The 16,414-nt window shown below is 42.5% G+C and overlaps 1 protein-coding gene across 1 annotated transcript; it reads right to left on the reverse strand.

Moving 5' to 3' along the window:
• Positions 1-585: 585 nt before the first annotated feature.
• ankrd13d (ankyrin repeat domain 13 family, member D) lies at positions 586-16,303 on the reverse strand. The gene is made up of 16 exons (XM_079500668.1): positions 15,436-16,303; positions 15,172-15,307; positions 14,947-15,071; positions 14,643-14,688; positions 13,337-13,480; positions 9,952-10,141; positions 9,421-9,487; positions 9,002-9,083; positions 8,859-8,920; positions 8,650-8,780; positions 7,958-8,115; positions 7,544-7,657; positions 6,985-7,157; positions 6,186-6,265; positions 2,603-2,899; positions 586-1,151 (listed from the first exon to the last, which is right to left on the reverse strand). Exons 1-16 carry the CDS (start codon positions 15,517-15,519, stop codon positions 1,088-1,090), a joined length of 1,953 nt encoding a protein of 650 aa, XP_079356794.1. The 5' UTR covers positions 15,520-16,303; the 3' UTR covers positions 586-1,087.
• Between the last annotated feature and the right edge of the window lie 111 nt (positions 16,304-16,414).

Consider the following 16,414-nt stretch of genomic DNA (forward strand, 5'->3'; position numbering starts at 1 on the left):
AATTCGGGTTCCGATTTTTTTACTGGTCACCTATTACAATAGTAATTGTTTTAAATATTTACTTGGGCTTACATTTCAAATAGATTTATTTTCTACACATAGTTTAATATAGGTCATAACAGTCACAGTAGTAACAGGCATCACAATTAAATTTGAGATTTTCCTAAATCAATAAATATAATTGCAGTGTTTCAGATAAGAGGATATTGGTTAGCATTTTATTTCTTTTGAAATGTTGACAGAAAACAAGCATAAATGTTGAGCCCTCACCATCAGACCAACATGATTATTGTCACAGTCTCGATTAGTATTCAAATTCTTTTGGTCTCGGTCTTGAGTCGGTTACACTTTAGGTGGACTGAATATATCACTAATTGGCCAATCATGTACAGTATGCTGCTAGAATCTTTGAAAAGCCAATGAATGAAATACATAACCCAATCATTTGCTTGTTGAGGATCTCTAGAAATGAGAACATTAGATGAAAAAACACTGATATATTGTAAATTAGATATGTAAAGTATGTTTCTGTGTAGCTAACAAAAAACCTGCACCATCACAGTTGGCCAAAAATACAAAAAAAAATCTGGACCATTATCATTTTTATTTTTAACACGCATGTCAGCCAACATAATTCTGTTTCAAATATTATAATCATATAATTATTTTAAATCAGTTATTACATTATAATGGTGATCATCATTAGCAATATCTTTAATGATGTATACAGCTGAAGGATAATTTATCACTCATTAAGTACTGTAGCAGGATTGTGAAAAATATAAAACATGGAATAAAAAACAAAGACTCTCCCTTTCATCTTTTCCTTCATTCTAATGTTAAGAGTACCATGCCTTCAGCCGTTATTTCTCCCACTTATTCCATTATGGTAATCACTGCTTTATCCGGTCCCATACACTCTCTTGTAGCAGCCTTTGTAGAAGAAAAAATATAAATGAAATATCAGCAATAACTTAACGTGTCTGGATAAAAAATAAAATAAAATAAACACTCACACACCTCCAAATAAAATAATAAATTAAGTTTGTTCCCCAGTGAAGACCCGCCGCCTCCATCACTGTCTTCATTACTTTTCTGTGAGTGACAGCTGAAGGATTCTCTCTAGCTCCTCCTCTTCCTCTTTCTGATTCCTAAAACAAGAACAGGTAATATATGTAAGACCCAGAGACTTTGTACTGCTCACAACTTTACCTGAATAGCAACGCACGATGGACATACGAAACATTACTCGTGTGATCGGCTTCGGGGTAGAGTGGGGTAGAGTGGGCGGAAAGGGACCCAATGTTGCCAGTTCAAACCCAGGCTCCCCCAGAGTTAGTGTCGAAGTGTCCTTGAGCAAGACACTGAACCATTAATTGCTCCTGATGTGCAGGTTGGTGCCTTGCATGGTTTCCTCCGTCATCGGTGTATGAATGGGTGAATGTAATGCACAATCAATATAAAGCACCTTGGATAAAGGCACTATATAAATGTACCATTTATCGAAATGTCCATTATAATAATGATTTTACTATATTCAACATTTGCAAGCTATCTAGTCTAGACAAGGAATAGGCTACACCAGGGTTCCAATTAAGTTTCCTCAAGGGTACCGGGTTGTTTTTTTCATTAATTAAGCTTAGATGTAGAACAGTGGTTCTCAATCAGTGGTCCGGGGACCACCAGTGGTCCTTGAGGGGGTTCCAGGTGGTCCCCAGCTAAATGATGGAGAGTTGGTAACCAAATGGACCTTTCTTTAACTCTTGAGCGTAAAATGAATTAATTTTCAGGGCAAGACCCCATTTGAAAAGATATGGCTGTGCTCTAATTTGAAGGATGCCCAGTTTGACATTCATAGGCTACTGACCCCCATTTAATGCCATTTATATCTGGGACCTCAATTTATTATAACTTTATTATAACTTTTATTTATTTATTTTATATCGTAAAATCAATGTCAACTTAACTCTGAGTCATTATGGTAATCTCACACTTCATATCGCACATAACATACCTGTAATTTTTATTAGCCCTCAATAAATAAATAAATAAATAAATGAAAATTGGAAATTCTTCGGGCCGCCAATTGGGGAACCCTAGGCTACACTTACCCTAACCCTGAAGATGAGCTGTAGAAAGTATTAGATGGACTGCCTACATTTGAACGGCTAAACAAAAGCTTTCGCGATTCTGGCCTGGGCGGTTAGCTCAAACGTCTGGGCACCTACAGTAGGCTGCGGAGCCAGCCTGACGGCGTGCCGCGAGTTTGACTCCCGATCCCGACGGCCTTTGCCACATGTCTTCCCCCATCTCTCCCCATTTCCTCTGTCTACTTTCAACCTATCAATAATGGCAGAAAAAGCCACAAAAATATTGGACTCGCAATACCACTAAGGTTCGTGAAAATTGTTACTTATGGGGAAATGACAACTGTAAACTCAAAACGTTAAATTCTTTATATTATTCGTTACTGGAAAAAGTGATAATACTACAGTAACAACTTACTATTACCAGCGTCACGTCAATTTGCATCGACTTTATATGTAAAGCCTGCCGCACCAAAAATATATCTTCGCATCCTGTCAGTCAATCAATCACTCACCTGTCTATCTCCTCCTGCTCCCTGCAAGAAATCTCCATGGCGATGCGCAGTTGCTCATCAAAGCTGCTTGCCACACCATACTGTCCCGGCAACGGTGGTTCGGCTACTGTGGTGTAGGAAGGTGGAGAATTGGCAGTGGGATCCAATGGGGCGGCAGAGGAGGGTTGGGTGGGGTCTGCTGCTGCATCATCAGCAGCAGCAGCAGCAGCAGCATCATCCTCATCCTCCTCCTCCTCCTCCTCCTCCTCCTCCTCCTCCCTACTAGCCAATGAGATGGACAGGGACTCCTGGATAGCCCTACAAAAAACAGACATTACAGGGACCAGAAAAATTAGAAAATTTGCCGAATTAATAATGACATTACAAAAAGTAATGAATGCCCCTGCCTACTACCCATATTTGAAAACCAACCAAATTGGGATAGAGGCAGTTCAGGCTATCAGGGGGAGTGACTTGCGGCTGGTCCGAGGAAGCTCAATAGCTCTCACACGCGTCAAGTCTTAACAGCATGGAGAGCAGTCAGTGGAGTCAGTCGTTTAACTACATCCGGTACACGCATAGGCTATTCCCACAAAAAAGGATGCAAACCATGCCTACATCGCTGTGATTGTCTCCACCAGGCCGAAGGCATGGTGAGAGAGTATGTTTTGCACTCCGTCCGTGTGTGTGTCCGTCCGTGTGTGTGTCCGTCCGTGTGTCCTTCCGTCTGTCCGTTACCAGCTAATCTCCGGCACCGTTAACCCGGTCGATGCCAAACTTTGCACACACACTCCCTAGATGCCAACGATTTCCGCATCTGCCTTTCATAGCGCCACCAGGAGGCCGACTTTTGTAAAACACATTTTTGGATATTACTCCTCCAGATTCTGTCCAAAAATCTCACAAATCGTTACACAGTATCTCTATGGTCATGTGCTCAAGTCGGATCTGTCCGATATTTCATATTCCACCCTAATTGGCTATAATTGCCTTTCACAGTTTGCAAGATTGCCCCGTTTTGAACAAAAGCCTCAAATCATGAACACAGCATGCAATTTACGTGAAATCTTTCACACATTTTCTTACTAGGCTGAGGAATATATCCCACTCTTTTCACATTGGCCTGTTATAGCGCCACCAACAGGTTGATTTTTGCAAAACAGGTTGATTGGAACAAAATGCCTCAAATCATCCAATTGCCATACAAGGCAAACATGTTTATATTACTACTAAACATTTTGCCAAACATCTCACACAGTCCTATCCTCCTGGTGGAGAGACCTGTGCCCAGAAGGGCACTTTTTCTAGTTATTGCTGCGACAGTCCTTAGTTAAAGATGGAGTGCCACAATTTTTGTATTTTTCCAGTCTTTCATGTGTCTATGAGGTGACAGAACTTCATTAGACACCCTGGAGTCGTTTTTATGTGCAATGGTGTATTAACTTTGTATTTAGGGTTTCTTCATGGAGGCTGAACCCTTGACAGTCAAACGGGCCAATTAAATAAACAGTTATATAGTGACATCACATTATCAGCCCCTCCCCTAACTCCTCCCCCTTTATCATACAACTACAGCTGTGGGTGAGGCTTCAGTTCAGGTGGATCACCACCCATCAGGCAAACCAGGCATACTTAATGAACTGGTGGGCGTGCCCACATAAAAACAACATTTTAACAAATACTGTACACTTTTTTGAAAAAATGATACCTCCTTATATAACAATAAGACCTGATGATCATGTTTTAGGGTGGGAAAAAATCACGGCACTCCATCTTTAATAAAGACTGTAGATGCACGACAGTGAGGCCTTGGCTGGTGAGGTGTGCCCAAGTGAGCCGCTAGGCAGGCGATGGCCTCATGCATCAAAATACGCTGTCCATATTGGACATGGCAAGCCATGGTGGACAGATTCACCAGTTTCAAAATTGCACATAGTACTTAACAAAGATATGTGCTTTAGATAATGTTAGCGAGCTAGCTATAGTTAAATGATGTACAATAACACTGCTACACTGTACTGTAACCCATAGACCATGGATCCCCAATAGGTGGCCAATTTGTGGCCCTTGAGAGCCAATTGTGTTTATTGGTATGTAAAATGTAAAACTCCCATCATGTGTGTGTGCATGTACTCGTATCGGAACTCGTATCGGAACAACAAAATTGTTTCGCTAGGGTTACGTAACACGTTTTTTCTTTCTGTCTTTTTTAGGTAGGCTATTCTATGTCAAAACAACTGACACACGTGGGTCTGGTCATAAGGTCTGGTCTGGTTAAAAATGCCTACCTCGCGAAGTGGTCGAAAAACCACTGGTGCAAAAATATATGTATATTTTAAGAAATACATGGTCGGAAATAAATCACATATCAAACAACAAATGTCAGGTTTCTATTTATTTGATGAGGGTGCCTCGATCGCGGCGAACCGGCTACGATGAAGAACAAAATCTTTTCAACTGTAAAATGACTTTCCAAGGGTTTAGAGTTGAATTTACTGTTGGCCAAACAAAAGCGCACTCGCGGCAGGGGAGTTAAAGGACCACTTCACCACTTTTCAACCTATTTTCATATACTAGGTCCTCACTAATAATCATGATAAAATGGCACAATTTTCTTTCTACTCAGTCTCATAGGAGGGCAGTTCTTAAACCCGTCCACCAGTGAGGCAGATATATTTCCTAACAATATTTCTTTTATAAAAATGTTCAGATTTGTATTATCGTGAGAATGATGGCTTCCATTTTCGCATTGCAACTTTTCAGGACTATAGAAAGCCTGCAGTTTCTATTATCTTGGATTCCCCATCGATGATGGATGTGTGTGTGTGTGTGTGTGTGTGTGTGTGTGTGTGTGTGTGTGTGTGTGTGTGTGTGTGTGTGTCTGTGTGAGTGTCTGTGTGAGTGTCTGTGTGAGTGTCTGTGTGAGTGTCTGTGTGAGTGTGAGTGTCTGTGTGAGTGTCTGTGTGAGTGTCTGTGTCACTGTGTGTCTGTGTGTCTGTGTGTCTGTGTGTCTGTGTGTGTGTGTGTGTGTGTGTGTGTGTGTGTGTGTGTGTGTGTGTGAGAGAGAGAGAGAAAGAGGGGCTGTGTCTGTGTTTAACTGTAAAAGCAGGGAAAAGGAACATAAGATGTCTACTGTAGGAGGAAAGAAGAGGTCTACTGTTTCAGTGTGCATGCTGTACCACTGGCTGCTATATCAAACCTTTGAATTAAGTGGTAATTTCTGGACTTATTTTGTTTTGCTGATTCAGAGCAGGTGGGGCAGGGACCAGGAAGGTCCGCTTTAAATCAAGTGCAAACCACTGCAATCAATGTCATCCCAGAGAAGTAGAGTCTGATATCATGTTTTGAGGTGGTATATGAGGGTCCAGCAGGGACCGTTTCATCCTGTAGATGGCAGAACTGACAACACATAATACCTGTATTCATGGTTTTATCTTATTCTCTTCATGGAAATGTTGAAATCATGACTAGGAGTAACATGTTTCACCATATAGGCAGGAAATCAGGATTTGGCGTTTCATTTTCCTTTAAAAAGGAAGATTTCCCCAGTTGGCTGATAGTAGTTTATAGACATAACATAGAGTTAGAGGTATGGCCATCTCACCTCTCCAGCTGAGAGTCTTCTTCATACAAAGGAGACGGAGGGACTGGCCGACTGTTGGTCAGGGCCTCCCAAATGGTCACCTAGGGGCGCACACGCACACAGAAGAATATTAAATCATTCAATCACATTTCCTCCAAATCTAGTGGCCAGTTATACCGTAGGTAACTAACCGTATGTAATCAGCAAAATAGCAGGGCAATAGAAAATAAAAGTAGATGTGAAAAAGCACAATTTCCTGCGCTAATTATTCAGGTCTAGACAATAACGATGTTAAATAATGAAGTTATTTAAAGGAAATTCCTTTAAAGGAGAATTCCATGCTAGAAGGCTTTCTTACCTTTATTTGTAGTTGTTACGTCCCCACCAAAGAGGTCCAGGTGTTATTTTGTGCAAACGTGCATTATTGGCTATTTCCCCTAATATAAGCCCTCAATGGGGGTTGGGTTTTTGTGCTAATTCGCTTATTTCCATCGAAATAAGTAGTAAAGTGTGCCACTTGGCATACTATTTACATTATGAAGAGAGGATATATACAAAAAAATAGATTTTTGAGCGATGGAAATAAGCAAATTAACACCCCATAGCCCCATCCAATTCAATGCAATTCATTGAGGGCTTATGGTAGGGGAAATAGCCAATAATGCGCTTTTGCACAAAATAACACCTGGACCTCTTTGGTGGGGACGTAACAACTACAAATAAAGGTAAGAAAGCCTTCTAGCATGGAATTCTCCTTCTCCGAGTGGTTTAGCTCAGACTAACGTAACACAATCTGGTAGTTCATAGGTCTAGCATTAACCTGGTCGCTCTCTGTGCCAGCATCCAACAGACTCTGCTGGATAGCGAACTGCAGCAGGTTGTCATCCTCGTCTCTCATGGGCTCGCTGCGACCCGGCCCAAGTGTAGTATAATCTGGAGGTGGCTCAAACACAGAAGGGTCCACCTCGCAGTGGAAAGGAGGGGCAGACACTCCTAAAGTGGAAAGAGATGGGGGGGGGGGGAATCGTGCCTTAAAGTGCAAGTTGGAAGAACGTTCCAAGTGCTTTGTAGGACTGTCACGAATACAAATTTAAGTTGACGATTAATTGACACAAATAATTGCGATTAACAACATTTTTTACTTCCATTTGGTTTAGGCTTCATAATCACAAATTGCAGAGCAGATATGACAAATAAAATACAAAGAAAAATAAATAGCAGAAATAGCTGATCGATCTTATCTCAAATAATTGCGATTAGGTGATTATGTAATAATCCTAGTAACGCTTAGTGTTTTGATTGAGATATTGGGTAACCATAGCAAAATGATATACAAGCTTGGATGAAGTTTGTGTGCATTTATGAACAGTTGCAGTTACCTGCTTCAGTGGAGGCCTCTGGTGTGTGAACAGTGACAGAGCTGACCGGCTCATCGCAGCCACACAAGTTACTGAAGGTCACTCTGGCATTCAAAACGTGGAATAGAGGGATCTCTGGAGATCACAGAGAGAGAGTGAGTCACTTCAACACCGGGCATGGTCTCGGCTACCAAGTAAAATGGCACCAGGAAAAGCCCCAGCATTTGTTGACCGACACTGTGACCACAGCAACACACTGTCAAAATGCACCAGCATTATTACTATATCTATTTTAGTAGCAGATTAGGACCGGCTAATAGCTAAATAGCTGGTTTACCATTATTTGGCTTGCAGTTAATACATTTTCTACCCTGCTGACAATGTGTACATGAATACATGGGAAATGGTGCACACAACATAATCAGCCCAACACACCTATTTTGACAGGGAAGCCGGGTGGTAGGCGCAGGGTGATGAAGTCACGCAGCTTGGCAAAGTGGGCATTGGAAATGGCCATGAGGTCTATAATGGGCGTCACCTGCTCAGCCAGCGACAGAGGGTGGGACTCACTCAACCATAGGGTGGCCTTAAACCTAGAGATGACAGGTAGAGTGATAGAGAAAGAGAGATAAACACAGAGAGAAGAGGGACAGACCCAGTAGTATATGGGTGCAACAGTTAAGCTCAATACATACTCTGTTCGACATCCGAACAAAGATGTACAGCGTAGGCATCAACTACAAAATGATGTGATTCAGAACTTCAGATGGGTCACTTTCTTTGGGCGCTTTTGCACACCGAGATGTTTTGACTACCTGAAGAATATTCGGTCAGATCATTGAGTGTGATTGGTCAGACGTGCAAGGTGTGTGTGATGTTTTAGTTGTTTCCACATTCAAGCCCAGCTTCCTTTTGCCGTTATGACCGTAGGGTCATATGTGTATTTCCCAGTGTCGTGTTTCCCTGTGTATGATCCGGGATCCCCGGTTGCTAGGGGACACATACAACAGGCATAACGATTTTAAGATGACCCCATGGTGTTCTCCATAAAGAAAAACTTCCATGAACCAGGGGATGAGCGAGTCAGGACTTCTGCACTCTATGGTATGACCATTATGACAGCTTACCTCTGAACTTTGCTAGTGAGCTCTACAGGTCGTCCTATGTCTCTCTCATTCAGGTTGAACTCTGGGTCGAAGTATTCCTCAGCTGTGATGGCTGTCGGGTTGTGGGGGCTGGCGCATTGTGACACATTACTCTGAAAGGGTGAGAGGGAGTGAGACACAAGTCTGTTTATCAGTGGCTCTGCCTAAAAGAATATGTTGAGGATACTCACCCCATTCTGATCAGTATGCTGTTCAGCTATCCCCAGGAAGGACTGCAGAGGGGTCTTTGAGCCTGGTTGGGAACATGGGAGATAATGAATGACTGTTGTTTGAATGGTGTCTTATATAAACATTAAGGTATGTCTGTGTTTACCTTTGGTCCTTGACTTGTCCTGGTCTGATAGGTGCTCTGTCCTTGATCGAGTCACCAATTCCACATTGGTAGCACTGTAAACCTGGACCAGTCACACAAAAAGGGATGTGGCATGTTTTTGATATTTATGTATGCTTAGGACCAGTTCTCTTCAGAGCAGTAGTTACAGACAGTAAATATATATGTTTTACCCCCTAACTTTGGAAATCACCAATGCTTTGTCAAAGTTGTTGTTTTAGGGTTGTGCAACTGCCTACACTATCTACAGCCGGTTACAAAATATTTGTATCTACATGCTAGTATGTAGCATTACCACCTAGTACTAATGTGGGAACCAGGTGAATAGAGGTATATTATACCTATTTTCCAACATCGTATCACAAATGTATATCTATTAGGTCTACTCAACAGTCACTGACCTTGGCTTCATAGCCACTGACCGCCTCAGTCTTCTCAGAGCGCCAACCCCAGATTCCTGACTTGTTCCTGTACAATAGGACAAGACATAGCCATTATAAGCATATACAGTACAGTATATACAGTAGCATTGGCTGTAGGAAGGTGCTGTGATGTGTGTTTTTGTTGCTTGCATGAGCAAATTGAGGGCTTTGTTTTCCCTGCAACGGTAAGACTAACTCCCAGGAGTGTGCGTGCAAAGTTCCACACTGATCAGTCCAGTGTTGCCAGATTAGCTGTTCACAGACAGACTGCCGGACAGACAGACTCACAGGAGCTAAAACGATCCCTCGCCTTCGGCCGTTCCGGCCTGGTGAGGATAATAACATGAACCGATGACCCCCTCTGTGCTAAGCCTGATTTGCAATTAGTTCTGTCAGTGTAACAAAGCTAGAAGCTCACAATACATCATGCCATATGTTTTGTGCGCATGTAGATTTGCTATGTTCAGTGTTACACCCATGCTGTGCAACAAAGTATAACTTAGGCTTTACCTCTCAAAGGCGATGTTGCGTGTGTTGAGGTGTGTGGAGACGATAGGCGAGGTGAGTCTCTGGGCTGTGTTCTCTTGCGAGGGCTGCATTGCTGCCAGAAGAGAGGGGGTGTCACGAGGAGACAGTGCCAGGGGCTCAGTGTACACCACCTGCTTCTCATGGTCAACTTCCATCACCATGGCCCCTTCATCTGGGCAGGGGACAGAATTCACGATTGCAGATGAAATGCAGTACTACGACGGCGTATTACTGCCATCTCGGCGCGGAAAAAAAAAAGAACGCCGGTGGGGGCGGGGCAATTTTCTGACATTAAACTTGGACATTTCTGAGTAAAATGTAGAATATTTCTGACTTCAAAAACTCACAGAATTGCGACATTAATCTCAGATTTCTGAGAAAAATCTCACAAATTTCAGATTTTATAATCACACAGATTTGCCACATTAAAATCGGAAATTTACGAGATTTTCCCAGATTAAAGTCCGAAATTTCTGAGTTTATTAACTAGAAAAATTCCGAAAGCTATTGAGGTCAACAGCAGCATCATACATGCGTAATTGGGCACCATGAGGCCTGCATGGCCCGTGGCAATTAAAACTCAGTCTCACACTGTATGGATAATAATGGATGGATGTAACCATCCATCCATTCTGTCAAGTCTGTCAATTCTGGGGCGATTTTTTTAATTCAAAATTATATGTAATGTGTGAAATGTCTATTTAATTAATTTGGGTTACAATTGTATTGTCTCTGTATCAAGCGATATCAAGCGAAATGCAAATGTCGGCAGGCAAGACAGTACAGCGGTATAGCATGTTTTCTATAAGACCCGCCATTTCGAATATAATTATGTATTATTATTTGGTCCTTGGCTCCCAATGAGACTCTAGATGTATCCACAGCGCCTATGTTATTATAATGTAGCCTAAATAAAAATATATACTCACAATCTATATGTCCTGATTCTGAATGTGTAGCCTGAATGAATGAACATAATGGTAAAGTGTCTCGGGTCGGGATGACATGCTGATAGTCATCAATTACCCCAACCCAACCAACATGAAAACACCTGTGTGTATATTCATCTTTCTTTAATCCTCCTTTTATTAGATAAAATAAAAGTTTACATCTCTCTTGCCTGTGTTGTATGTCCTTTCATGAAAGCAAACGGCACTGCGCTCTCTTTCTAATGTCTCCAAGTCAGTGCATTTGGGAGAGATTGAGTTTTAACTAAACTCAATAAAATGCTATATGTTGAAGTGTCTGCTGCGATCAGCACCATGCATGCGTCAAAGAGACAAACTCCCTCATTAACCGTCTGCTGCCCAAAAATAGCTGATCTACAAGCTCAAACCACAGTGCAACACCTATGCTATAGGTCTAGCATGCAGATAGGACATAGTAATAATTTACAATTTAGGCATTTATTTGGCAGACACTCTTGATCCAGAGCGAACAGCGAATTATAGTAAGCAAGAACTAAAACATGGTAGCCTAATACAGGTTGTAGGCTAGAGTACTTGTTAAAGAGTATAGTATGTGTATGTGTGTGTGTGTGTGTGTGTGTGTGTGTGTGTAGTAGGCCTATGTGAGTATAGTATGTGTGCAGGATGACAGTGGCGCACGTAGGGCGGATGCCCAATTACGCATGGTGCTGCTGTTGACCCAATTAGCTTTCGGAGTTATTAACTTGCAGATTTGCAAGATTAATCTCAGAGATTTCTGAGATCGGAAATTTCCGACTTCATTGTGGCAAATCTGTGAGATTAATGTCAGAAAATTGCCCCAGCCCCACCGGCGTTTTTGGGTTTTTTTCTCACCGAGATGGCAGTACCGTACATACACCCTACACAAAGATTGAAAAGGAACAAATGTTTTGATCACCACTGGACAACGTTTATGGGTGGGGCATACATACAGTAAGAGAACAACAGACAGACACTATAAATAGTCCTTGCAAGCAGTGTCCAGTGACTGTAGTGGTTAAGCACCAGAAACATAATAGACTGAACTTGAGAAAGAAGACCATGCAATTAACAAACGAGCATTGGAAACAGCTGAGCAGAGTTCTGAGATATTTTGGATATTAAAATGCATGCATGTTGCTTATAATGGCATATTTCAAAATATTTTGTTCACGTAAAAACTTTCTCCAACTGGGATTTTAAATATTGGACCAAAGTTTTTCTGTAGAGAGTTCCATGCAGATTGCCCAGAAGATCCAGGAGGAGTTCGAATTCAACAGTTTTTTATATAATTCAAAATGGTCAAAGATCAGAGCGAGGTCAAAGTGGCAAATTTGTCCCTCATGACTGTAAGTAGCCTTGCCGAGCCATGAGGCCCATAGGGCAGGAGCCTATCTCCTGTTTCTGTAGCGTGAGGCAGCTTGATGTACAAGTACACCCCCTGGACATGACGCTAGTATGTCGCAGGGACTAAAGGTGGCCTTACACTAGCCGATAATCGGGCATTTTTGACGCTCGGGGGGTGCCCGACTCAATCGGGCACCCCCTGCGCGCGATCGGGATCGGCCCGATCAACATCAAGAATGTTTGATATTTGCTCGGCCCCGCTCCGATTATCCTGTAGTGTGTGGTGCTGTCAGATTTCAAATGCCCGATTATCGGCTAGTGTAAGGCCACCTTTACCCCCTCATGACTGAGGAGACGCATATGTGAAATGAAGTTTGATGATGTCAAACGGTTCATGATCTATGCCTGTTCAAAGTTAGCATTTTTCATTTGACTGATATAGCACCACCCTTCGGCCAATGGTTATGAGGTTCGTGTCTTCGCCGTTTGGCATAGCCCCTTACCATATTGGCAATTTTCTTAAAAAAAGAATATTAAGCCAGAACTGCAAGAAACAGCAGAAGTGCCTTTTTTACTCCTCATGCATAGGAGGTGGCATGAGGTCAGTCCGCTGCCCCCCCAGGTTGGCAGAGGAAGTGTAGCGCCCAGGATTACATTAGATAATTGGCACTGGGTGAACAACCTGGGTTGCAAAATTGTGGGATAAAAACAGTGCCTTTGCACTGATGTTCTAATTATTACACAAGTCTGTTTAACATACCACAGTCCATGAAAAGCAGAGTGGCTCTGGTTCAAAATAATTTATAATATTTTCTATTCAAATTAAACCCACAAACAGAAGCAGACAGCTCCGACAACCACAGATCAACCACTGAGTCGAGGCAGAGAAGGAGCGAGAGCAGTCTCTCAAGACCAGGCACCTACCAATGGGAGCAATCTTTAATTACACCTCACTCTCTTTAAATGAAGAACACCAGTTGAACAACTCTAAGCTGTTAAAGTGGTATGATCTGAAATTGTCTTATGAGAAGAAATAGTCCTTTTCATTTCATGAATGATGTTCAACCGCATACCTCCGCCCTTGAAGATGTAGCTGCGTCTGCCCTTGAGCCAGGTCATGTGTTCAAAGCCTAGTAGGGTGGTGTCGACACGGAGGCATGAACCACTCTTCCAGACCCGGTACACATCACTGGGACACACCTTAGATACCAAAGGCACTGGAGGTGGGCGTGGAAGAGAAGTAGCAGGTACAGTAAGAGAGTGGAGGCCAAACAGAGGAAGACAAATATGGAAGCCAGGCATGAGAAGGTAGGATGAAGAGGAATAAATAATGGAATGTCATTAGTGGCATCTAATTTTAGGGCTCTATAATCTGTCTGGTGTCAAAGCTATATGGTAACTTTCTTCTGTGCCAAAAAAGGTCCATGTTCTAATCAGAATTCTCACTGAAATATAGGAAGAGTTGTGACTAAGTCTTGATTAAAGCCTGAATAAAATCAACAGTGGCGAAGGACTTGCACAGCACAAATACATCACCTGCAGCTGATTGTAAAAGAGAGAACAATACACTATGTTCTATCTCCTGCCTGATTGGTTTAACACGACCCAACTTCTGAATCACACCAAGATTTAGATTTTCCCCAAGGAAATTATTTTTGCTCAGGACCACGATAGGTCTTTTAAATGTAGACTACCACTCCTCATTAGTGAAAGTGCAGGAGCAATAAATGACCTCTACAGGCAAAAAGAAAGGGTAGGTGACAATGGATTTGCTTACATTTCTGATTTCAAGTATCCATGCGAATTACATTTCAGATTATTTCTATTATTTTTATAACAAGTAATCTTGAGTGTAATGATGAAATAACTTTCATCACAGCAACCTTTCCAACTATGCAGGAAGTATAGTGGTTACTGGGTATGCATGTCTCCATAACGCATATATCTAATGTACGTGTACGATGTACTATGATTTGGGTGTGTACTTCTAAATAAAGTGTTAAGTGTTGATTATCGTGTATTCATCTAATTATAGTAGTTTGGCCTCTTCTGCAAAAATACAACTTACAGTTCTCTTGTATCACACCGTACTTGTATTATTTTCCACCACGGAGTAACCTCGCATCAGACTATCCAGCATAGCTATATCTACCTCAGTGGACAGTCAAGACGGGCAGTGTCGGTAGGCCAATCAGAGGCAGGCGGGGCGTTACCATGTCTATGCTCAGCCGCACATTAGATATACGCCTCCATAACCCTTCCTTCAGACACGCACATTTCTCCCTGTGTAAACTGACTGAGTGACAGCCGCTGCTAAGGGAGCTGTCCACCTATGTGGTGCTGAAATTGACCTCTGAGAAAGCAAATGAACACACTCACCCCAACTGGTGAACTCCCACTTCATCTCCACGTAGAAGTCCCGTGCCTGAAAGCGATGGCAATAATGACATCAGGACATTTTATAGCAAGGCCAGCAAAGCGTTGTGTTCTCTGGTATCTGTGTCAGATTTTGAAACAAAGCCTGGGGGTGTTTGAAGACACAAAGGTATGATACAGGCTGTGGGCAGGGCACATCCACTCTAAAACCACAAACCTAATCATCAACAGCTGAGCCAATGCTTAAGTTTGGATGCTTTGCCCACTGTCAAAAAACACATGTCCAAAAGTCATGAGGATATCTTACTTGTCTTAATTTGCTCAACAACTCCGGGATCCCTGCCAGTCTCTCTGTGGCACGCTTGAAGTCTCTGTACTGAAGCACCAGCTGAACAAGTTCTGGGTCTCCAGTGCTTACTGCCTCCTGCAAAACTAAAGCATACATCCAAAATGTAAAGAGGTCAAGTGGCCCACTGGATCTCTCTCACACACACACACACACACACACACACACACACACACACACACTTACTTGTCCAGCTCTGTGCATTGCAGTGCGTTGGATCAGCAGAGTATCTGAGCAGCACACGCGTGGACTCTAGATGTCCAAGACAGACGGACAGCTCCAGCGGGGTGCGCCCCCTCGGATCCAAGCGCTCAACATCCTGCTGCAGAATAAAAGAGAGCAAGAACAGTCCGTCATTCATTGGGACTGACACATGAAGAGTAAACAGGCGCACCTGTCAAACTGACTGTCACAAGGCTGAAAAAGAAAAGAAAGACAAATAAAACCTACCTCTTTTTTCTGCAGTTCTCTGTCAAGCTCCAGGTAGTGATTATCCCAAACCAGAAAATGCAGGGGAAACGCCTCTTGAGCCATTGTTGTGTTTTGGCAAAAGCAAGACTGGTTGCGATGGTATTAAAATAAAATAAAAGAATATAGCAGTGGCACCACACTAGCGTTAGAATGATCAAATTAGGCAGGTCTCCCTGCCAAGCTAGCTTGTTGTCAGTTAACACAGCAGCAAATGGTTTAAAGCTTGCAAGTTGCAATGCAGGACTGGGCGATTTTGATGGAAAATCTGCCAGACAGTTGTGCTGCTAAGAAACTAGCTAATTAGCTACGAAAATAACAATGCTGCACCTTTTTCAATACATGGCTAGCTAGGCTAACTCGCCCCCCCACTTATAACCACCCGTGTTAGCTAGCTGGGTAGCTAATGTTAGCTCACTGGCTAATAACATTGTTGTCTTCTCTTGGCACTTTTTTCCATTTGCTTGAATGGAAGAAAGCTAGGTTGCGAACAAAGCACTTCCCTATCCATCGCGTGTGACGGATTTGTTCTAAATGGGGAAAGAAAAGTCTGGGGGGGGACAAAGTGAGCTGATAGTTATGTAAAAACGCTGTTTATATCTCTGATAACGCAATTGATTTGTTTCGGGATGTAAAAAAAAAAAAGAATCATAAAAACGATATGGCCTAATTTTGGTTTCTACATCCAGGTCACTGGAGTTGAAAACGTCCGATGCGATGGATGATGATGTTGACAGCTGCTGCAGCTAAGATCATCTACGTCGGATATTTCATCCCGATCAAATGGAACATCGGTCTCCTCAAAAATCCTCAAGTACACAAGTCAAGATGGTGTGCCATTATGTGCCAAGAGGAGCGTCGTTAATGTGAATCAAGTTATGTTACGTCTGCATTATTCATTTTCGCTTCGCTGTATTTCCAGGTTTAGTGGTAGTCAGAAGCCGGGGGAGTGGGGAGGAGA

Source organism: Electrona antarctica (genome assembly GCF_951216825.1).
Source record: "Electrona antarctica genome assembly, chromosome: 1".
NCBI lineage: Eukaryota > Metazoa > Chordata > Actinopteri > Myctophiformes > Myctophidae > Electrona > Electrona antarctica.